General features: G+C 35.1%; 1 protein-coding gene and 1 long non-coding RNA gene across 13 annotated transcripts in view; one reads left to right on the forward strand and one right to left on the reverse strand.

The window, feature by feature from the left end:
- The window catches only part of LOC309626870, a 604,516-nt gene extending 584,927 nt beyond the window's left edge, over window positions 1-19,589 (forward strand). The window contains exon 2 of the long non-coding RNA XR_014243461.1: window positions 18,890-19,589. This is a non-coding gene — a long non-coding RNA (uncharacterized lncRNA). The remainder of the gene's footprint in view (window positions 1-18,889) is intronic.
- Window positions 1-24,200, reverse strand: part of CCPG1 (cell cycle progression 1) — a 64,747-nt gene that overhangs the window by 27,617 nt on the left and 12,930 nt on the right. For 8 of the 12 annotated variants that reach the window (XM_082388090.1, XM_082388089.1, XM_082388091.1 and 5 more), the window contains exons 2-9: window positions 21,164-21,232; window positions 18,265-18,385; window positions 16,476-16,552; window positions 15,299-15,503; window positions 13,406-13,501; window positions 11,345-11,596; window positions 6,891-7,012; window positions 2,467-3,875 (exon numbers count right to left, since the gene is read on the reverse strand). In XM_082388090.1, the coding sequence (XP_082244216.1) occupies window positions 2,467-3,875; window positions 6,891-7,012; window positions 11,345-11,596; window positions 13,406-13,501; window positions 15,299-15,503; window positions 16,476-16,552; window positions 18,265-18,385; window positions 21,164-21,223 (2,342 nt within the window). In that variant the 5' untranslated portion in view covers window positions 21,224-21,232. Of the gene's footprint in view, window positions 1-2; window positions 1,457-2,466; window positions 3,876-6,890; window positions 7,013-11,344; window positions 11,597-13,405; window positions 13,502-15,298; window positions 15,504-16,475; window positions 16,553-18,264; window positions 18,386-21,163; window positions 21,233-24,200 lie in introns of those variants that run through there. The other 4 variants (XM_082388086.1, XM_082388095.1, XR_014243418.1 and 1 more) reach the window with 3 other exon arrangements.

The following is a 24,200-nucleotide window of genomic DNA, read 5'->3' on the forward strand; positions in this document are numbered from 1 at the left end:
CATTTTTCATCCATGTTAGAGTTAAATTTATTTAAACAAGAAACAATTTTAATGTTTTTATCCATTAATCTATTATCTGAACACTGAAAAAGGATGTTAAATTAATCTGAAGTATAATCCTACTATAACCATACGAAAAAGATTCAGTGAGTTTATACTTTTATCCTATAGAAAGAAAAAATAGACAAACTGTGCTGGCAAAGAGGGGAAACACTCAATAGATAAGTAGAAATGTGACAATAAAATAATGAGATGTGTTTCCATTATTTTTCCTCCTTTCCTATAAAAATTAATCCCCCCCCAGGGGCTTCATTCATGAATACGTATACATCTCTTACAGAGTCTCTCTCTCTAAGCTAAGGCTTATAAACAATGTCTACATGAACAGTTCTCCATCTATATAATCAGGCTTCTGTCACTACTTAACTGAAACACTCCACAATGCCATCCATGGCCATCCAATTCCGAGCCAAGAAATCCAGTCTTTTCCGTTTTTTTGTTTTGTTTTGTTTAAGCATTTAACACTGAAATATTCCTTTTACTTGAGAACATCTTTGGATTTTCATGATGCCACTCTCTGGCCATGCATTCTCAGCCTTCTTTCTCTACAACCCCTTGGATGCTGGTGTTCCCCAGGAGTCTGATAAATACGTCCAGCCTAGACTGTCTACACACACACGGAGTCTGGGCTAGAGACAGTCATATAACCAACAGCCAACTAATTCTCTACTTGTATGTCAACAGGTACCCTCCAAACACAATTCTCATTTCCAATTCCCCTTATGCAAAACCTTCTGGTATTCCTTAGCGTAGCTGATGTCACTAACTAGTGACCCAACCCAGAAATCTGGAAGTCATTGTTACTTTCTACTTCCCTTTCACAAGAAATACCACCAATTTTACTTACTGTATATTGTTCAGATCTGCCTCCTCCTTTCTAGTCCTGCTACTGCCCTAGTTCAGATACCCTTCAGCTCATGTCTATACTGTTTCAAAGCCCACTTTCTAGCATCTAGCTTCACCCTTTCCAACAAACCCTTCAGGCTACTGCCCGTGACCCAAAATGCAATAAAGCAAGTCCTTCATAAAGTGAGGGTTCTTCATGCTCTGAATCTTTTCTTCTGTTCACACCCCAGCATTATCTTGCCTCCTTAAAGTAGCATGTCTTCATATCTCCAAATCTGTGCAAATGAAGTTCCCTTTGAGTGGAACATCCCACCCTATCTGCTTGGCAAGTTCTCACTTCTCCTTCAAAAGTTTGTTAAAAAGTTCAGTTCTAAGGCCATCTCACTTACAAAGCCTTCCCAAACATCTCCAGACTGAGGCCACCATATACATAGGCCTCCATACCTCCACTGCATTCCTTGTACTGACCTAATTCTCCAAAAGTTTGTGAGCTCTTTGACAGCAAGAATTTTTCATTTGTTTCCTCAGGGCAGCCTCACAGTACTTTGCACTAGATATGTATTTAATGAGTAAAGACACCAAAATCAGTCTCATTATTTTATAGACACATTACATTTACTCAAAAAGATATATATATAAAACTATCTCAAAGTTAGTTACCTTTCTAAAAGGTAAAAAAATAAAGCTAACATTTGAAGATTAGGTGAGTTTCATGTTACAGAATAGAAAGCTGATATGCAATGGATACAATATTACTTTTAGAGGTTATATATAAAGCACACACATTAGAACTTCTGGCTTGCGAAGTCTGCCACTTTGATCATGCCTCTACCTTTACCAACAATAATTCTGTAATAAATGTATTAGATATCATAATTTAGTTGGTAAATGGAACAGACAAATGAAAGTAAGTGGGACACCTGAATCGTTATTCTGATTTCAAAGTGAAATTTGTATTTTTCCTCCTAGCTTCCCAAAGTGAGTAAATAAATAAAAAATTAAAGGAAAATAATTTCACTTAAAGTGATTATCTTTTCATAAAGTATAATGAAAAGAAACAAAATAGGCTAAAATAGGATTATATATCCTTAACTTATTTAAGATAGAAATTAAACCATTTGCTCAAGTCAAATTGATTATATGAAATTTTCAGTTTGTAACAGATTTTAACTTAAAATTTCATCTTTCAATTTAATTTATCCTAAATTCTCAGGCAATAAAGTACTTTTACAAATAGTACTTTTGTTTACAAGAAGTACTTTTACAAATACAGCTGACCCTTGAACAACGTGGGTTTGAACTGCGTGGGTCTACTTACACATGGATATCTTTCAATAGTAAATACTTCAGTACTACATGGTCTGTGGTTGGTTGAATCCACAGATGCAGAGGAATTGCAGATACAGAGGGTCCGACTACAGGTCATATGCAGATTAACCCCCACGTTGTTTATAGGTCAACTGTAGTAACAGTCTAAGAAATTTATCAAATGATACAAATGCTATCCAATATAAATGTTAAAAACTATTATAATAATAACATGGTGCTATGTAAACCGACCTGGGTCCATATGGAGGGGAAAAGGTGTGACCAAAGAAGTGTCTATACATATATCCATCCAACTTCTCAAATACTCCATCATTATCTACTTGATATTCCTTCATGTCTTTAAGATAATCTTTAACATCATTAACAAAGTCAGTGAAGAGCTTCTGATCATGTATAAAGACACCATTTAGGAAAAACTTATTGATGAAGTGATCAAGTTCTTTCCAATGATGAAAACTATCCAGTTTTTCTAATAAATACCTTTCAATTAACTGTCTAAATTCATCTATCCTTACAGGATTCAACATTTTAACATTAAAAAGGTTAATGGATTCCTGTTGAGCACATTCAAAAACACCAGAACAAGCCTTTCTGAAAGAATTATAATTTTCACCACAGTCATGCTCAGCACTGCATTTCTGTGAATGTGTATTTTTTCCAAATTCTTCAAAATGAGGCTTTTCTTTCCTTCTCTCTCTTTGCGTAGTAGGGCCTCTACTATTCTGGTTTTGTGTATGTGCCTTATACTGTGGATATAAATATTCACTAAAAACTGTTGTTGGTTTTTTAGCTGCTGCTTCTTTTGTAGCACCAAATCTTTTATTGCCTTTTTCATCAAAGATATTCTTGGTGGTGTCTTTGAAATGCCTGAAAGTGGATTTAACTGAATCTGAGAATTTTTTCAGATTTTCTTTTACAGCTTCTTTAGCCTGTTTAATTTTTTCTTTATGATGCCTCACAAACTCCTTGGTAGAATTCTTCATGGCATCAAATGTTTCCTTAACAGAACCCAAAAATGTTTCCTTTGACTTATTTTTAGCTCTGTGGTTTCCTCTGTTCCCTTTCTTTTTTCCATCAGTTTCTTGTTTTCCATTTTGATCTTTTGCTTCAACATACAGTCTTTCCCACAAGTCAGAACGCTGCTGTTCAAAGTTTAGCTTGCGCTCCAGCTCAGTGAGTCTTTCCCGTAACACTTCTATTTCCTTGTTTTCAGTCACTACACTGGGAGAGTCTGGGTTGCTATATGACTGACTAGAGCTTAGCTGCTGGAGTTCCACCCTTAAAGCCATGGTTATTAGTTGTTCTCTTTCCAGTTCCCTCCTTAGCATCTTTGCTTCTGCCAACAGAGTCTCCTTTTGATTAAGGAAGCTTTGTGTTTTCAGCTTTTCTTCTTCCAAATGCTGCTTAAGTTTCTGATTTTCTGTAAATAATTCAGCACTTGTCCCTTTATCTTCCAATATCCTAATCTGTTCTCTTAGTTTCCTTAACTCTTCCTGTAATGAAGATAAGGCTTTTTCTTCCTTCTCCAGAGATATTCTTAGATACTGATTTTCTGTATCAAGGTTCTTTTTCTGAGTTTCAAAGGACATTTTCTCTGCTTCAGTATGGGTCCAACACCTTGCAAGGTTTTCCTTCAATGACTAAATTTTTTTGAAAGATAAGAAAGAAAAATGTCAAGAGCTTTAAAGGCTGAACTTAAATCTTTAAGATACAACAAATACTCCATAAATGTTTAGTGTCTATTTCTGCAGAGACTATCCTTTATGTAGTTTTTTCAATATACGATAACTGGAAAATACAAGGTTCATATGCAGGAAAATGCACAGCAAAGAGCTTCATCAAGATAAAAACATAGCACACTGGAAGAAGACAGCCTTCTATCTTTTGACTACAGGACTCCAATCTCTCCTGAGAAAGCTCCTAGAGAGAATGTAGGAAGGACTAAAGGTTCTCTGATCCTTGGGTGAGGGCGATTATCTTTTAAAAAAAGTAAAACTACAGCTAGAGATGACTTCAGGCTTCAGAAAGTTCTGTTTATACTTACTGCACTCTTTGAAGAAAAAAAATTTCAATAATCTTAGTCCCATTTGAAAGATCTTGGTCCTATGCAAATTAACATCTCTAAGTTCAGATAAGTCATACACGTTCTACCATACTTTAGAGAACACATTGAATCTTGGTAACATTTACAACTAATTTCTCCAATTTCAAATAATTTTCTGAAGAGACTGTAACCAGATTAGCAATGTAACTCTGATGTCAACATTCTTGCTGAGAAATTATGTCCAGTCAGGTTTAGAGAATTTTGCTGCAGTGCTAGGTAGCCTTGAATGATCTTTCTTTCAATGCATGTATTAGTAACAAACTTTCATCAAAACAGCAAGAAAGGGGCTTCCCTGGTGGTGCAGTGGTTGAGAATCCGCCTGCCAATGCAGGGGACACGGGTTCGAGCCCTGGTCAGAGAAGATCCCACATGCTGCGGAGCAACTAAGCCCGTGCGCCATAACTACTGAGCCTGCACTCTAGAGCCTGCGAGCCGCAACTACTGAAGCCCGCACGCCTAGCGCCCGTGCTCCACAACAACAGAAGCCACCACAGTGGGAAGCCCGCGCACCACAACAAAGAGTAGCCCCCGCTCGCCACAACTAGAGAAAAGCCCGCACGCAGTAACGAAGACCCAATGCAACCAAAAATAGATAAATAAATAAATAAATTTATTTAAAAAAAAAAAAACAAGAAATTAAACAATATGCTTAAACAGGTTAATGGTTATAGCACTATCCAGTCAGTTAAAATATCTTCATAAATCAGCAAAATGATACTTCAACTTTGCTTATTTTACTACAAATATTATGACTATTCCCTTTGAATCAGACCAGAAAAATATCTGATTTACAGAGACAAAAAAGAAAAAAAAATCCTTTGAATGATGATATTTTCCACTTGAAAAATAAATATCTGAAATGGATGTTTCACTGTCTGGCTCATTAATCTTCGAAGAACAAATTAAAATTTAAAATTTCCTTACAGTCATCATTTCATCTGCTCTCCCTGAGTGAGAAAAAACAAGTTTCATCTACCCAACAGAAATGGACTTTGGAGAATATTATGCTTAATGAAGTAAGTCAGAGAAAAACAAATACTGTATATCACTTATTGTGGAATCTAAAAAATAATACAAACAAATGTATATAGCAAGACAGAAACAGACAGATATAGAAAACAAACTAGTGGTTACCGGTGAAGAGAGGGAAGGGGAAGGGGCACATTAGGGATATGGGATTAAGAGATACAAACTACTACTATGTATAAAATAGATAAGCAACAAGGATATATCCTACAGCACAGGGAATTACAGCCATTATCTTGTAATAACTTTTAATGGAGTATAGTCTATGAATTACTATGCTGTACACCTGATACCAATATAATACTGTAAATCAACTATACTTCAATAACTTTTTTTTAAGTGAACTATGGAGTAGAACAGGCTAATGTAACATTATCTTTAAATGCACAAGCACGGGGAGCACCACAGAATGACTGCAGGGTACAATATTCTGTATCCAGTAAACTCTAAATCTTGAATCAAGTGACTAAGCAGATCCTGGACAGGTCTTCCATGATGATCTTCAAAATCCAAACTACATTTAACAGCTGGAGACAAGAGGTCTGCAAGAACTGACTCAGCAAATATCTATGCAGGGCGAGTCTCCTTAGAGCCAACATCATTCTATGGAACCAGAAACCATGATGGTAAGAAGAAAATGGCTGCTTTTTTATAACATCCTCTGCTCAAGGCAGGGAAAACTACACTATTTACAGTTAACTTCAGCAGTCCCTCCTTGAAAGATATAATTCAGATGTTAAGTGGGATTCTGTCTTCCAAAGAAATACAATCATAACCCTATAAAGAATATATACATAAACTGTGAAGAAAATTTAGGGAAATGGAAGGAAAAAGGAACAGTTTACCTTTCTACCCTGAGTTTATCTGTAATCCCTACACCCTTCCTAGGCAAGAACTAGAGAGGAGACCAGGTATTTTGCTAATCCTCATAAACCCAGAATAGACAGCACAGTCCTGTTGGAGCCAGGTGAATTTCAGGTATGAAAGTGTAACATGCTTTCTCTTTCTTCATAACTGACATGAAACCAGAGAAAAAGGACTGGCTGATCACCTCCCTTGATCAAGGGTGGCTCCCAGAGAAGCTACAAACTCTCCTCTTTCTCTCTCACTGAATGAAAATGTTTTGCTTGGCTCTATAAAAATAACATTAATAATAATAATGTTTCATAGATAATATCAATTAAAATAATGTTAACTATAATATAGTGATTAGGAATAACATCTTTGGAGTCAGATAAACAGAATTAAATTCAGCTCTGCTGGCTGCTAGACTTGGGAAAGTTACTTAACTTTTTTGAGCCTCTTTCCCATCCATAAAATGAAATTAATACTTGCTTAATTCACTGGGATGTGGTGAGAAATAAGAGAAATACTGTATGTGAGGTACAACAGTGCCCAGGACACAGTAAGTACTCAATCAATAATTACCAATATTATTACTGATTTACTAATCTGCACTGTAGTTGTCTCTGAATAGCATAATTATTGGCTAACACAATTTTAAAATTTTATTTCTAGTACATACCTTAAAATCTATAAACGACCCTTGTTCCTGTTGACACTGGGAAAGATAATCCTTCATATCATTCAATTCATCTTCATGTATCTTTCTGACTAACTGTTGACGCTTCTGAATCTGAATTGTGCCTAAAAATAAAAATTTTTATTAGGGATATGTAACATAAATGTCATGATTACCAATATTTTTAAACATACAATAAAACATTTACTTTGCATATATTTAACTGCTTAATCCAGGCAGGATCATTTTCTTCAAAATATCATTTCACAGTTCTACAAAAATTCTGATTATATAAACAAAGAAGGAATAAGTAAAATCTTACAGTGTCATTCATCAAATGGTGGTATATGGATGTTAATTTATAAATCAGGCCAAGTAGGTTAATATATTTTTTACTTTATTTAGCATACACCAGAGATATTTAAGCAGTTCACTATCCTTTTGATTAAAACAAGCCAGACCATATTACCTTACCAAACAAAAAAATTTATGTAATGTTTCTGTCTTACTGTTGTATTTAAGGGCTCTCTGAGGTACATAAAGTGTTGCATTCCCCACTTCAACAGAGAAAGGAACAAACCATGGAGTCTATTCACAGGTTATAACTAAGGAAAAATGAAGATGTCTATTTTTTCTCACTGTATTTTGCCTAAATGATATAGCACAAGCCCAAAAAGAATAGCAAGAAAAATAATTGGCTAACTATGATTACCCACCATTCTCAAAGCCAGATCTTTTAAGAACTCTGCATTAGTTAGGTCTGTACTGGAGTATCACCATCCCTATCCCAGTAATAAAGAAATCGTAAATTAACCAGGATGCTCTATATTTTCACCCTAAAAATCAAAATGTTAATTTGCCAAGACATGCTGATCACATGCTGCTACATGCTTCATGCACGAGAAAAAAAACAACACTAGATCAAGAAGAAGGCAAAATGCATTTGGCAACCATAATATTACATCTACTGAGTGGCATACCATCATGTAAAAGACATCACAGAATTTTGTAATGAAAGAGTATAATTAATAGTTAATTGATTTCTGAAAAATTAACTTATTTCTTCAGTACATCTTGAAAACCACTAAAGAGAAAACTTCTGCCAAATTACAGACAACTGTTACCAGTTAACAGCTATGATATTGTTAGAATTCACTTCTCAAAAAAAAAAAAAAAATCAAAATTTGCATGGCAAATTTGTTTCAATATTACTCAAAAGAATCTCAGATTTTTTGAAATATCGAAATAAATTTATCTATAGTTCCCAAGGCAGTTGAAAACTTCTTTTTTGCAAACTGCTAACAGAATGAATTCCTTTGGCCACTGGAAAATAACTTAAAACTATGTGTTGAGATCTGAGTTTGCAGTACCATTACATAGCATATGTTTGATGACTATCAATGTGCCCTTTATCAATCAATCTCACAAACAATTAGGTTTTTTTTCCCCTCTACATCTTCAACTGCCTAACTATGAAGTGTTACAACCCAGGGTGTAAGGCCTTCTGGTTATATCCACAAATCTGCCTACCTTAATCACATTAACCCACTGTCAGTTTTTGCTACCACTGCTGTTAAGACTTCTCTTCTACAGGTGAAGAGTCTCAATCTCACCAGAGCTTGCAGCCAATATATCCAGCTGCCTGCTAGGCACAATTTTGGGGGTGTCTTCATTTAAAAAATAGAAACAAAAAACTGAACTTCAGCAACTGCCCTAATTTATTCTAAAATAAAGTTGGGTAAAAACAAACCGAACTGTGCTCACCATCTATTAACTCTCTCATCTAGCAAAACTCTTCCCCTCTAACTCCCCCAACACCAAAAGTAAAGCAGCTAACACACTTCTTGGAATTTAAAAAGTAAACCACCAATATCTCAAGCATCCAGGCTCAAAGTTCTGTTTTCCATTGTTACTTCAGTGTCCCGTATTTCACCAACCTTCTCTCCATCCCCACCATCACGAGAACTGTCAAGGTCCTGATCACTGAATACCTGAATTACAAAACCTTCTAGTTAACTGTTCTAATTTTTCCCACACTATTTATCTTCCTGCACTTTTCCTCTAAAATTACTGCTCTCAGTTCACTCTATAAATCAAACTCTCCTACCTGGATTCCAAGATGTTTTACAATTAATAGCATCCCACATATTCCAACCTATTTTCCATTATCTCTAAATATCTATTCTGCTATAATCCTGCCAGTTTTTCCAGTGCTCCCAAACCTAGCAAGTTTACTTCCAGATTATCAGGTTCTCCACTGCTAGAATGTTCTACTTTCCTTCCACCTAGTGTAAGTCCAGACCCAACTTAAATCCTACCATCTCTAGGGTGACTCAGTGTCATAGTTTGAGCTATGATTCTTGTCTGTGCTTCATAACTTAGCACCTAGTTATATTGTTATACTGTCTGCTGAAAAGCAGTACAGCCTATACTTAAAGCAACTCCATGAGGAAACCAAATCAACTGAACTCCGTGGTTGATTTAGAATATGGATAGTCTACAGGTAAAAGAAAGAATAAGATAGGTGCTTCATCAAGATTTTTTTTTAAATGTTTGTAAGCACTTTCAGGACCTGAAGCAGTGCCAAATACCTATAGTACATTCTTTTACTATCCTCAGTCCTTCTAGTTCTCTCTTCCTTCCAAGATAGATCTGACACTCCAAATTTATATCACCAAGGTTGGTGAATGTTCTGAGTGATTAACTTAGTAGTTCTTGTTAAATGGTTATAAAGCAAATGACTGTTTATGGAGTGCAATGACTGACTTCACAGTGCCTGGGAAATTCAAGCTGGCTCTAAAATCAACTCAAAAGAGCTCTAAAAGTATTGAGATCGGTGCCACAATTAAGAAAAAAAAATGTGATGTCCTTTAAAAGTGACCTTGAAAAGCTATCATTCAGGTTAAGTTTTTTTATGTTCCCTGAGCCAATCATATTACTATATGGACCTATTATTATGAAGGCTGTTCCTATTCTAAAAAGCTAATTTGAAATACTACAGGAAAATATTTATTAAATATAATTAATAAAGTAAATTTTACAAGTAACCAAAATTCTTAAATAACAGGGCAATAATTTCTCAACTTTGAAAGCACTCCTACATTGATCTTCCTACAAAATATTTAAAGGTCATGCAATTTGTAGGGTTTTAATGCAATGTGGATTAACATTAAATCACTGTCCAATTTTTTTTTTTAGTAAGAAAAGAAGATTAAAGTAAGACCTTCTCCTTTGTTACCTCCATGTTTACCTGCAAGGGGAAAAAACCATGCTCAAAAAAACATATTCATATATTTGCTCCAGCTAGATAATAAACAAGTTAAGTATATATTTCAAGTCAAATCTCATTACAACAAACTTCAAGGGAGGATACAAATTACAGGATCCCAGTATTAAATTCAAGCAGACATCCACCAGGAGTCTAAATACTTATTTTATTAATATAAAGTTAAATACAAGAAGGAACACATTTTACTGACTCTGACTTTAAACAAGAATTGATTGTCTTCACTAAGTTTCTTCTAACATTACACTATACTGAATAATATATCTTTTCCACAAATCAACAAAGGGAACATATAATTCTTCAACCTTAAGGAACACATTGTTGGAAGGAACTAGCAAAACCAGATTTACCCAGAAAGCTAAACTGTGGATTATGTAGGCAAAAATCCTAAAAGTAGTTAATACAAGGCAAACTGAAATTTGTGAAGTTGACAAGATCTAAGACATTTGTTTAAAGTGTCTTTTTCAAAATTCTAATAAAGCAAAAAGAATGAATGTTCAGTTCTCAGTCTTATCTTTGTACAAATATATACCTTAAATAAGACTCAACGGTTAGGCTCCCAAAAGAAAAATAACACCACATGGAATTCCTTCCTCTTTTCACCCAGGATACTTTTAAAGGCTTTGCATTAAGAAAATTATTAATCAATGTAAATAAACACTAATAAGGATAATAGTGAGCAAAGTATAAAACAAATGAATTCTTAAGTCATGTGAATCATGGAAGTAACAACGGTCACAAAATATAATGCTTTCATGAAACCCAAAAGTAGAAATAATGAGCACCTATTATTGTGACATTTCATGTGTAACTATTTCAAGTGGAATTTAAATAATCCTCCTAATAAAGTCACAGTTAAACCTAGTTTAACTGTGATTCTAAATTAAAATGATTTGCCTCGTAAGCATTTCAGATTTTTAATCTTCCAATATTTTCTTTAAATAAATATATATATGAGCAATCCTTACATTTCTTAAATACTGACTCATTTCAGTGCAAACAAACAGCTTTGTGAGGCAACACCATCCCCAGTTTCCACATGAGCAAACCAAGGCTCAAACACGTACAAGCTTTCCAAGGTCATATATTTTAAGGAAGACACTGAAAACAGATCCCAGAATTCCTCTCTCTTCACCACCAGTTTATATACAACAAATTTTCAAATACTTACCATAGAAATGTCCAAATCCCATGCTGATTGCAATCACCAAAGCAAGTATAACACATTTATTGAGACCACTATTGAACTGACGTTTACACGGCTCCTTATAAGGTTCAGTTTCTTGTTCAGCAAGTAACCTTTCTTCAGATTCTGAACTAGAAACAGTCTTCTTCCTAGCACGGCGTCGTCTAAAGGCCGGACTGGGCTGATGACTGGTTTCATCACTACTTGATTCGTCATCGCTAGGCTGAGATGAAAATACTATTTTAAAAAGAAAAATGTAGATAAATATTAAATATTTTAGAAAAGCCTTCCCAGTAAATATGATTTAGAATGCCATCCCTACATGCCTTTTTACATACGACAGCCAAGAACAAAAACAACACGATAGAAACAAAAACTCAAGTTTTCAAGTTTATCAACATAAAGCCAAAGATTTCAACTGCGATACATAAGAAACTGTTAACTATACTCTGTGCCTTTGAGGGTCTGGTTTTGGTTGTTTTTTTTTTTTTTTTAACTTCCCTTATAGTTTACACCATTAGAACAATCATTCTCATAGCCTATTAAATTTCACTGCTATTAGAGCCACAAACAAATACTATTTCTAGAAGGGGGAAAAAAAAACCCCTCTATCTCTTCATTTAATTTCAAATAGAGGTAATTTAAGCTCAACTGTTTAAGGAACAGAGGGAAGTATATAAGCAGTTCCTGAGACTTAAAAAAGACAACAACTACCAAAAGTTTCCTTGAGTGTACTAGTCCCTAGTTTTGTTTCCATCCTATGGGCCCAAAATCAAGGTTCAAAGCACTACAGTTTAACACAGGTTTCCAGAAGTCAGATGAGCCCTTCCCTTCGACTGCCACTCTTACTAGAAGGTTATTAATTTTACCCTCTAGTAAATATGTCAGCATGAGGAAGTGACACAACAGCTATCTCCGATATTTAAGGACTAGTCTTGTGCTGCTCCTTTATGAAAAGAATAATAAAGAACAACAAATTGGAAAAAAAATTCCACAAGAAATCTCAAGGACTAGAAGCATATTCATTGGAAAAAACCATCTTCAGCTTTTTCAAGTGTATAATTTCTTAACATTGTTCCATATATCAATAAACTATATGCTGACACAGAAGATTAGATGACTCAGTAATAATTTCCATAGGCCAGAGAGAAGAAAAAAAAAAAGCACTAAAAGTAAGGATAAAATGTGAACATGAATTTGATACAAAGAGCTCCAAAACAACAAATATTCATGCTTCGAAAAAGCAGAACAGTTCTTCAGAAGACAGGGTATCCATGCCACAGCAAAGCTGGTGACTTAGGTTAGACAATACTTCTAAAAGATGCATCATAGAGAATTCAGTTAACTTTCACACTTACAACAACAAACACAAAGACAGAAGGCACTACTGAATGAATGAATATTCCTAATATTTAGTGATATAGATGCCACTGAGAGATCTTTTGGTCATAACCCTTATGCCCATCATGTTTATCTGGTTATTCTTGATCACTAGTTTTTCCAAGATGTCGTCGCCTCAGCTGTGAGGTTACATTTCTTGGAAAAAGAGAAAGAAAGGAAGACTTAAACAAAGCATTACATAATACAAAGGCATTCATGATCATAGTTGGAGTACTTAAGTCAGACTTTCTGACATTATTAAGATGGGTAAATATAAAAACAAACCATTTGTCAAAATTTCTTAAATTTTCAATTCTACATTAACTTATTGCCTTCATTATACAGTCTAAGTAAACAAACCAGCCTAACCCACATGAACAAATTCGCATCCTTATCTAATGCTTCCATCTTTTTTAACCCATACGTATGATAGCTGAAATATTTTGATTTTTAAACTTCTTTTAAAGCATAATTTGGCACACAGTCCAAGATGCAAGCAATGCAAAGGCATGCAATAAGCTTAGCCAGCTTTATTACAAGATCAATTTTGAACACCTGTTCAGAGTATCACAGATTACAACAGATATCGTCAAAGCACTAAGTAAATTGTAAATGTGACTAGGCACACTCAGCTCTAGAAAAGCTGATCAGATTTAGTCACACCACCTTGGAAAGCGAGTTGGCTAGGAACATGGTGTTTCAGCTGATCATCCCATCCCCTTATGCATTCAGGAATCTTCCACAGCTTCTCCCACCACCTTTCTTTTGTGAATAAACAGGAAAAAAGATGTATAAAGCTTTATTATAAAGAATAAAAAGGAAAAAGAGAATTGAAAAACACTTGTTTTAATTATCACTTAACATTATCACTTGTACTCCATCAAAATCTAATAATCATGCCTTTTTAAAAAACATATATACAAAAAAAAAAAAAAAATATATATATATATATATATATATATATATACACAATACAAACTTTTCTACAGCTACAAACTCTGGTTCCTTAGGGGAGGAGAGGGTCATATGGAGGGAGTGGAAAATGTTCTTAAATCAACAAAAAGACTATTGCCATAGAATCTAATTTATAAAAAGAAAAAAATGAAGTTGAAATCCTATAAAGATGGAGAAGAAAGGGAAAGGAAAAAAAAAAAAAAAGAAGAAATAGGTAGCAGGAAATTAACCAACCAAGAAAAATACGGGCTAAGGGAAGAGAACAAAAACTTGATAATTGATGTATATATACTATTTTCAACATAGCCCAAAATCATTTTTGATTATTTTTTAACATTTTCTTTATTGAAATAATTAATTCCCTTGGAAGGGACAGCAATGGATAAAAATACACCTAAAAAAATACTCTGCTTCACTGAATCTGTAAAATTCCCAAGAAGTCCAAGTTCAGAAAGGAAATTAAAAACTAGATTAATGTGCTCTGAAGTACTGAAGTTCCTGGAAAAAAAATCAACAGTGTGTGGCATCATTTCTTAAATGTCTGCTTGGACTCTTCTGCAATGCTCCTGTCTTCAATTTGACTACACATTCTGGCCCACAAATATTTTTAAATTAAACCAGCTTCTGGTTTAACCTCTACTTGAATTTTATTAGCTTAAATTAGAGTAAGAAAAATTCCACTGTCTGATTCTGGCAAATTAAACAAAGGATGGTAAAATCTAAGAAAATGATCTGAAATAAATACTACACGTTCCTGTTTTTGCATCAAATTAAGAAACTCTTATTATCACTAGCAATGTCCCAGGTATCTCTCACATAATTCACCCTAAATTACAATTGGGGGTTAAAAACCGTGGGTTAATTATAGATTTCTTTCTTAGATTTTCTGTCACTTTGTGTCTAAATATTTATATTACCCTGAAAGATGTTATACATGTCCCTAAAACTGAGCCAAAGAATTGTAGAGGGAATTAGCTCAGTAACTCACATTTTACCTCCAAATGATTCTGTCTGAACAATAGGCATTCACTGCATTAAGAATGTGACTTACAATAGGTACATTCTCATAACTCAATCTAAAGTGAAAGATCCAAAGTTCAGGGGCTTTAGGATGCTGCTGTTTTGCCAGTTCCTTAAACCCTGTTTGGCACATGGTGGCACACAATAAATGTTTGTTGACTAATAATTAAATGGATCTGGAAGGCTTCAATAAAAAGTTTCTTTTACTATTTCTATAATATAAAATTTGCACCACTGTAACCAAAAATCTTATTAACACTGTCCTACTTTTTTAGGTATAATGGCTCAATCTCCCACTCCTAAAGACCTAAAAATTGTCAAATGCATTTTGGAGTGTTTGAGACATTAACAAATCTCCTTGAAGCTATTTTTTCTCTTCTTTCAATGATAAAAGATGGTATTTATTGGACTACTGTGCTCTAGGAAAACACTAGATATAAGAGTAGATTTTACAAAAAATTTTCACAAGTTTTACCCAAACATATTCAAAACTTGAAATTCAGGGTCAGAAAACAAGCCATTATATAAAATGTGGTCACAAGAGTCCTAAGTCTCCTATCAGCGTATCCGTTATGTAGTTCTTACCAGTTTCTGGCTGACAAAACGTGTACTGGCTGCTAGAGGAAGAGCCCATGTTAAAGTCTTCTGGACTCTCTGCTTCTTTAACAATTATTGTTTCTTCTTGATTCCCAGTTTCTTCTAACTTAGGTGGCTCAAGTGTAACAATATCAGAATCATCACTGACAGTTCCAAAATAGAGATTGTCATCAGGTAACTTTTCTTCCTCTCCCTGAAGAATAATAATTTTAGAGACAAATTCAACAATTATTTATGGGCCTTATATTTTCTAGGCAGTTCAAAGTATATAATGGTACTTAAGTAGTATGGTGATTGGGTTTAAAATAAGTCCTGCCCAACAGGAAAGGATTACGCAATAGTAGGTTCATCCTAGGGAATTCCCTGGCAGTCCAGTGGTTAGGTCTCTGCACGTTCACTGCCAGGGGCTCAGGTTCAATCCCTGGTCAGGGAACTAGGATCTCACAAGCCGTGTGGCACAGCCCAAAAACAAAAACAAAAACAAATAGTAGGCTTATCTTTCAGTCTGAAAATACCATCAAACCTATTGGCAACTCTCCCTTTCAGAATTAAATCAAACTGCTGTCTACCATTCATTCGTGGGCTGCAGAAGCTGAGAAACAAACCCACCTTTCCAACCCAATGTCCACAAAAAGGAGAGGATCTGTTTCTCACCAGTTCTACAGGTTTATTTGGGCATAACTCTGTGGTCAGGGAGCCCATAAAAGACTGATTAAATTTTCCTGATAAACTTCAAAAGTTATGTAATGTAAAGATCATCCAGCTATCTAGTTTTATCTGGAAGTCAAGTAAAATGCCAAAGGACAAAGTTTGTTCTCAAATTTTAAAACTAACCTTCATTTTAGATATGAAGCCTTAATTTCTCAATATAATTCAAGAAAGCAACATATTTCCAAAGAAAATATTAGAGGTGAAATGAATAGATCTTTAACACATTACCAAGAAATCGCTGTTCTAAATTAAAAGATAGCTCACTTAATTAGGAGTTAAATGGAAGCTAACTTTAATCTTAAAACTGACCAACCTGCAGAATCCCAAATTTTTCAACAAAAGATATTTATAATTCAAATAGGAACAGAACGCACAAATAGAAATGGAAGCTTTAATTAGTATTCTCTAATAAATACTGTTTATCATATATCCACATAGTAAAACACAAGGTTACCTCAAGTGCTGACTTCATTTCCTCCAAAGCTGGATAAGTAGTTCCTCCCATTAACACTGTGCCATTCTGGCTGCTCTCTGACATAAAGCAAAGATCAATTTAATTACACTTCATTGACTTTTTTTGTCTGCATATATTATAATATAGGCAGATAAAATCTATTCCTAATTTTTAAAGTGGATCTAATGAAATGCCACATGTAATTATAACAGTCACTCTATTGTTACTAAAAAGATCTCTGTATTTCAAATATAACTATTTGAAATTGTCAGGGGATAATTTTAGGTACTGAACTGAACTCATTTAAAAATCTACTAAAAACCATAATCCCTAAATAAACAATCTCTACATTACAATTCCAAAGTACTTAAGCCAAGGTGTTTGTAAAAACCTGTTAATATGGAAAACTGATTCTCAGATAATTGACGGAACATTTCCTGAATTCTTCGTTTATTCATAATTCTTAAACGTACCACTATTCTAATGACTGTCAATGCCTAGTAACACAAGAATCAAAACTATGGCTTCAAATTACAAATCTTTACAATAAAAAATAGACTATAAAAAACAAGGCCTCAAAAGAACACAGAAAAACAAGATAATGTCACCATAGCAGATGCAGATATATTTTATAAGAAACTCTCAAAAAACAATGTACAAATTAGAGTTTATAATGTCATATTTTTAATGAAAAAGGCTATAAAATGCTAATAGAAGCTGAAAATATTAAAACGGTATACAATAAGCATCAGGTTTTATGCATAGCAAAGTATATGCATTGTTGGTATAATGTTACCTCCAGATAAAAAGAATTATAGATGGCTTTGATTTTTTTTGCTCATCATTTGTTTTTCTATCATAAATGTGTATTTCTCATGTAATTTAACCCCTCCAAAATAACAAAGGGAAAAACACCCAAACATCACTTGTGTGTGTTATATAGCTCCTAACAGAATATTAATTTGGAGATAAGACTCCGCAACGAAGGTGGACTTGGGTCCAAGGACGCCTGAGGAAGTATGTAAATTTTTTTTTACGTATCTAAATATATGCATTTCTTGGGAGAGACTATCCACAGCTTTCAGATTCTCAAAGAGATCTCTGACCCATCAAAGATGAGAATCACTGTTCAAATGAGAATAGCAATCAACACATAAGCTGAAAACAAGATTAACATTTATAATCCTTTATATTTCTGGCCTTGACACATGCACTTTATTCTCCTGATGGAGAAATGTTCTGTTTACATTTTAATGCAATTTTTAAAAGAAAATTTAAGAAGTAATTTTTAAATATGAAGATGTATTATTTGGGTTTCTTAATCCTCTATATAATTAATATGGGCATCAAATCCCACAGAAGAATATATAACATCAATGCAATACAGTAGTTAAATGCCATTTACCACCTACAACCAAAGGTACTCTGAAGTGTGGTAACTGGAGAAGAGTTTAGTAAATCCTTCGTGTGAATAAATAATTTTGTATATCACTAGTCTTAATCAAGGTTAAAAATATTTAGTCACTGTTTACACTAGCAGTATCAAAGAGTCATATGGAGGCCCAAGTATGTACTATAGCTACAAACAAACAAATCCCCTGGGCAATTTGGTGCCACTGGGTTCTTTAGGTCTGCCCACCTAATCCACACGAAAATTCTAGTCTTTCAGTGTGACCTGATGATTTAGACTAGCCAGACAGGCTGCCCACCTAGAAAGAAGGCAAGATTCGTAATGTTGCTCACATATCCTATTAAAAAAAAAAGAAAAATCAGACTTCTTTAAACTTACCTCCCTGCTCTAACTGCAATACTTGTAGCTCCTCTTGTGATAAAGATGAACATTCTGGGGTGAGCTCACAGCTGTCATTGGCTGCACCATGTTCAGAATTCACCATCTCTATATCAGACCCCTAGATAAAAAGTGTTAATCAGTTATTTGTCTATCAGCTGCCGAAAGCTAGATGTGACTACATGTAGATGCTTCCATTTTTAAAAGTCCCAGATGCTGCTATACTCCAAAGGGAACAGTATCTATTCCTTTTTTTTTTTTTTTAATTTAAATTTTTTTTAATTTTTGGTCGCGTTGGGTCTCGTTGCTGCGCATGGGCCTTCTCTAGTTGTAGCGAGCGGGGGCTACTCTTCGTTGCAGCGCATGGGCTTCTCATTGCGGCAGCTTCTCTTGTTGCGGAGCACGGGTTCTAGGGGCACAGGCTTCAGTAGTTGTGGTGCACGGGCTTAGGTGCTCCACGGCACGTGGGATCTTCCCGGACCAGGAATCGAACCCATGTCCCCTGCATTGGAAGGCGGATTCTTAACCACTGCACCACCAGGGAAGTCCAGTATCTATTCCTTTTGTTCAATTTAGTCCATAAAACCTACAGCAGGGGAGTCATAGGTTTAGATTCTAAAAGAAGTCAGTCCTGGGACTTCCCTGGTGGCACAGTGCTTAAGAATCCACCTGCCAATGCACGGGACACGGGTTCGAGCCCTGGTCCAGAAAGATCCAACATGCCCCAGAGCAACTAAGCCCATGCACCACAACTACTGAGCCCACATGCCGAAACTACTAAAGCCCGCGTGCCTAGAGCCCGTACTCTGCAACAAGAGAAGCCACCACAATGAGAAGCCGTGCACTATAATGAAGAGTAGCCCCTGCTCACAGCAACGAAAAGACCCAACACAGCCAAAAATAAATAAATCTTAAAAAAATAAAAATTTTAAAAATCTCAAAAAAAAAAAATAAAAGTCAGTCTAAAAGTCAAACACTCTAAGCCCAAGCAATAAATCTGAATCCCAGAGGATAAGTTTCTAAATTTAGCTATTTCTATTAATTTGCTTCTACTCAACACTTATGGAACTACTCTAGGCAAGGCATTTTGCTAGTGTCACAGGGTATGAAAAATTGAAATCTAAAATTCAGATTTATAGCCTATTCAGAGAAACAGCCACAAGCAAATAACTACTTATTATTGCAACATATGACTAAAAAGGTTTAAGGGCAAGGATTAAAATTAACCTATTAGATTAATGGAGTAAACTTTCCTTATAAAATTTCAGACTGTTCTTTTATTCTTCCAAGGTTTTCCTTCTTACTTTGATGTCAGACTGTCTTTTCTTTAATAAAAGTGGATCTTAACAGGGTTTTTTTCTCATCTTAATTGGCAAAATAAGTTATCCACTAATGATTCTGTCTCTCTCCAGGCCCCTCCCTCAATTTTCCTATACTTTAGTAATCTATGAAATCAAAAGGTCTGAGTTCTCCTGATATACATAACTCACAACAGCAAAAACTAAGAGACGTCATTAAAGCAGTGGGTTTGAGTTGAGTCCTAAAGAGAATTCTGAGTATAAGACTTTGGGATTGCCTAAAGTGGCAGGAGAATGGTAGTAACAGACACAAGGTTCGGGTTGAACTGTGAGTCACTGGGGAGACCAGATCTGGCCTAATCAGAATGGTAGTGATGGTAAAGGAAAAGGAAATACATGTAAGAGACATTAGCAAGAAAGAGTAGTACCTGATAACAGGATATGGAAGGAAGAAGGATAAAGGTACAAATATGATCAACTCTGTGACAGGTATCTCTAATACAGAACGCCCAAATGACACACTTGGCTAAATGCCAGAAAAGTTTGCTATCTTGCTTCATACTGCAGACTCCCACAGCTGCCTTACTTCTATACTGTTAATTATCCTTGAAGGAGAAATTGTTACTATGAGAGTTGATCTAAGCTTTGGAGAAAACAGATTAAAAATAGAAAAGTCACTTATTAAAAAAAAGAAGAAAGAAGAAAAAGAAACCACATTAATTTCAACTGGTACAGCTGCTAATAAATTTTAAAACTTTCTTGCAGAAACTTTGGTTAATGTTGTTTTCTAGAAGTCATGACTAACCAATTGTCTAAATATTAAATTATCAAAGGAATTGTAAAAAATACTGTTTAAAATTTCTATTGATGAAGGAAAATAAGTGAGGCTTGAGTCTAAAAATAAACAGGAAAATTATAGATAAATCCATTAACACTTTAAATAGGTATAGTTTTTATCTTATTGCTTCTATACATCACTATTTTATGATTCTTCTGTAATTAACATATATTACCAGTGTGAGAAAATAAATTACTGTTTATTATGTACTAGTTATGTAACATCATATTTCTATAATCAAATTCATTTTGTAATAGAGTTCTAGCCATAGTCCTTTTTCCATCAAGTTCTGAAATGATAATATAATGTAACGTAACATAACATGGGTAGAACCCATGTTCTCCATGCTCCTTGGTCTGTTTAAATGCAGGCTCTGATGTTTTCTAGTTACATAATCTTGGCCAAATTACTGAATCTCCATAAGCTTTGGTCTTCTCAACTATGAAATGAGAATGAAAACAATCTGTACCACAGAGGGTTGTTTAAAATTATGAGAACATAAGTAAAGCACAGGACCTGACCAATAATAAGCTCTCAGTAAATACCTGCCTCATGTCTCAAAGCTGAGGAAAGCAATGTCCAATAACATGCTGGCTCGTTAAGAGTTTTCAGCAGTGAAGTGAAATGTAGGTGGGAAAAGCTATAGACAATGGAACCTTATGCTTAAATTTAAAAAACTAATGGCCTTCAAAGAACCCAGTTTACATCACTGTTAACACTGTAATATTACAAACTGCCTTATAAAAAGCATTAAGTAGCATACCTCATGATTGATGACAGTCCAACCACAAGATGAATCACTGTCACTGGAATTTTCAGACATTTTTCAGGTCTACAAATACAAAAACATATTGATATGTGGGACACATTTTTAAAAATTCTATAGGAAGTACAATATGTGACCCAAGTACAAAAAGTGGCTTACTGCCTTCCAGGTGAAACTGAGACAACCCACCCATAGATTTACCAGACAGGATATGCTTGCATATCTATATGAACAAATACAACCAAACTTTATGACAAGGAGATCCTCCTGAGCCAAAACAGTCTAGACGGTCGTACTGTGGAATGAAGAGGCAAGCTGGATCTGAAAGAAAATGTAGGATTTGGCCAGGCAGAAACAAAGGTAAATGAGAACAATCTGACTCTGAGCAAGTCAACTGTTGAGGGAATGACAAATGGGGAACAGTCAGCCAGAGTAAAAGCCTATGTTTTCAATGAACAGTATGGTGTGAAAATCATGGCTGAAGAAACCAAGTGGGGGAAAGAGAAGAGTTCCAAGGCCCAGCAAAATGAAATCTACTGTTGTCAACATGAAGCAATTAATATTTTCAAGCAGGGAAGGAATGTGATCAAATGGTTTTTAGGACAATAACCATGTTGGTAACACTTCAGTTACATTAAAACCGGGGAAGAAAAAGACCAGAAGTTGGTTAGAAACTTGTGGCCACTGGCAATAACCTAGATAGACTCAAGTCCTAAACCAGCACACATTGGTCACTCCACCTGGTTTGTTCTACCCTTTCTATCTGAAACTCCTATTTAAACTTCAAAATTAAGCTCATTAAAGTAAATGGTATCTTGCTGACTTTGTTCCATACATAGGTCTTATAAATGCTTCTATTATGGCACATATACTGAGAACCCATTACATCCAAGTTGATGGTTAGTGTTCTAACAGAACTCTACTGCAGACAATTTAATATGGAACCAGTGCACAAATGAAAACAGGGCAAAAAATATAGATCTGGACCATCCATTAGTGATTCTGGAAACTCCTGTAAATTAATATTTTAAGAAGAGAAGATACAGAGAGGTGGCTGGTCACTGATAGTACAAAATAAGCATGTTTTCAGACAAATTATTCAAAATCTAAAATAAGACATAAAGACGACAGTGTGACTTTTAATGTCACTCGAGACAGAACATTTCACAATAAGTTCACCTGAGGTCATTTGACTGTTTGATTTCCCATTTACAACTAATTAGGGCCCAGGCAGTTTCTAAATTTAGAGGTAAATTTGTAAAAAAAAAAAAAAAAAAAAAAACTATTACAGTGAAATGCACCTTTTCTGTCCAGTAGAGAATACTATCCCAAAGGCTAGGCCTAAATACCCTCCCTATAGGATATTAACCAATTTTATATCTTAGCAATTTTATTTCACCATTCCTTATTAAACTGACTACATAAAGCCCAATTTCTCATTGAACCAGTTTCCGTGAGTTAAAAAAAAACTTTGATGTTACTATTTGTATTTTAATTATTTTATAACAGTTTGAAAGTTGTGGGTTAACATATTAGACTGCACAAAGACTGAGCAGTTAACTTTGCAGGAAGAAAGGAAAATGGTCAAAGCAGGCTTTATAAATGAGGTTGTAATGTTTTTAGACATGCTGGACAGCATGTTTTTTAACTGAATTAGTTGCCAAAATTTTAAAATTGAGAGCTATCACAAAAAAATAAAGTTCTGGTTCCTTATTACCAAGAAAAAAAAATATGACGACACTGGAAGGATTTCCCAAGAGATAATGGGAAAAGCACTACAAAAATAAAGGCAGAAAAAATTGAAGAATATGAAACTTCTAAGAAATGCAATTAATTTAGCATGAGTGAAGTATTAAAAGAAGACATCTGAAAATCAGAATCTTTCAAAGGGCACATATTAAAATGGGGAAACAACTAAAGGGCCCTAGACCTGTGGGATACAAAGAATCAATGCAATATTCCATGAAAAAGATGAGCACCTAAATTTAACCAGTATTGACGAGGGGGAGAGGGTAAATAGGATGGGGAGGGGTTAGGAGAGATTTGAGAAGACAGACACGAAAGATTTTTAAAGGACTGAATAACCAAGAAGAATAACAAAGAATAGAAAAGAGAAAGTGTAGTATATTTTGGTTTAAGTGACTTGGTATTTGGAAAAACCATTCTATATGGAACAAGTAGGTAGGGCTTTACGATTAAGAAAATTGGCCTAGGACTTCCCTGGTGGCACAGTGGTTAAGAATCCACCTGTCACTGCAGGGTACACGGGTTCGAGCCCTGGTCCAGGAAGATCCCACATGCCACAGAGCAACTAAGCTTGTGCGCCATGATTACTGAGCCTGTACTCTAGAGTCTGCGAGCCACAACTACTGAGCCCCACGAGCCTAGAGCCCGTGCTCCACAACAAGAGAAGCCACCACAGTGAGAAGCCCACACACCGCAATGAAGAGTAGCCCCCACTCGCTGCAACCAGAGAAGGCCTGCACGCCGCAACAAGACCCAAAGCAGTCAAAAATAAATAAATAATTTTTTTTAAAAAAAAAGGAAAATTGGCCTAAAAAAAAGCAATCATTCTTCACCATGTGAAAGCTCCTCTTCCCTTTGCAAACCCCCAGTTCCTAACCTCCTCTAGCAGCCCACATTCTCACTGCTGCTCCAGCTCACCCCCAGACTTACATAACCTTCCAAAACTCCTGGGATACAAGACCTGATCAGGGATATTTAATGGGTATATATCTCCTACCCTTATCTAGGTAATTTCCATTTAAACAGTTCTTTTAAATAGATAGTCCCCAGCTTTGGTTTTCCAATCAAGAACTCTAATTGCTCTGGCGATAAAGACAAGATTTCAAAAGAAAGTTACATACATTGCTAAACTGGGACTTTATCATATTTGAATTTCTCAAATCAAGGAGCCCACTTTAATCGGATCCCAGTTTAATTCTTTGTTTACTTGCCCTGGAGGAAGAACAGCTTGACATCTAGCCCAAATGAGGAAAAAAAGATTCCCCTAGTGGCCATAACACCACAGTAA

Source organism: Balaenoptera borealis (assembly GCF_965194805.1).
Source record: "Balaenoptera borealis genome assembly, chromosome: 3".
In the NCBI taxonomy this organism is placed as follows: Eukaryota; Metazoa; Chordata; class Mammalia; order Artiodactyla; family Balaenopteridae; genus Balaenoptera; species Balaenoptera borealis.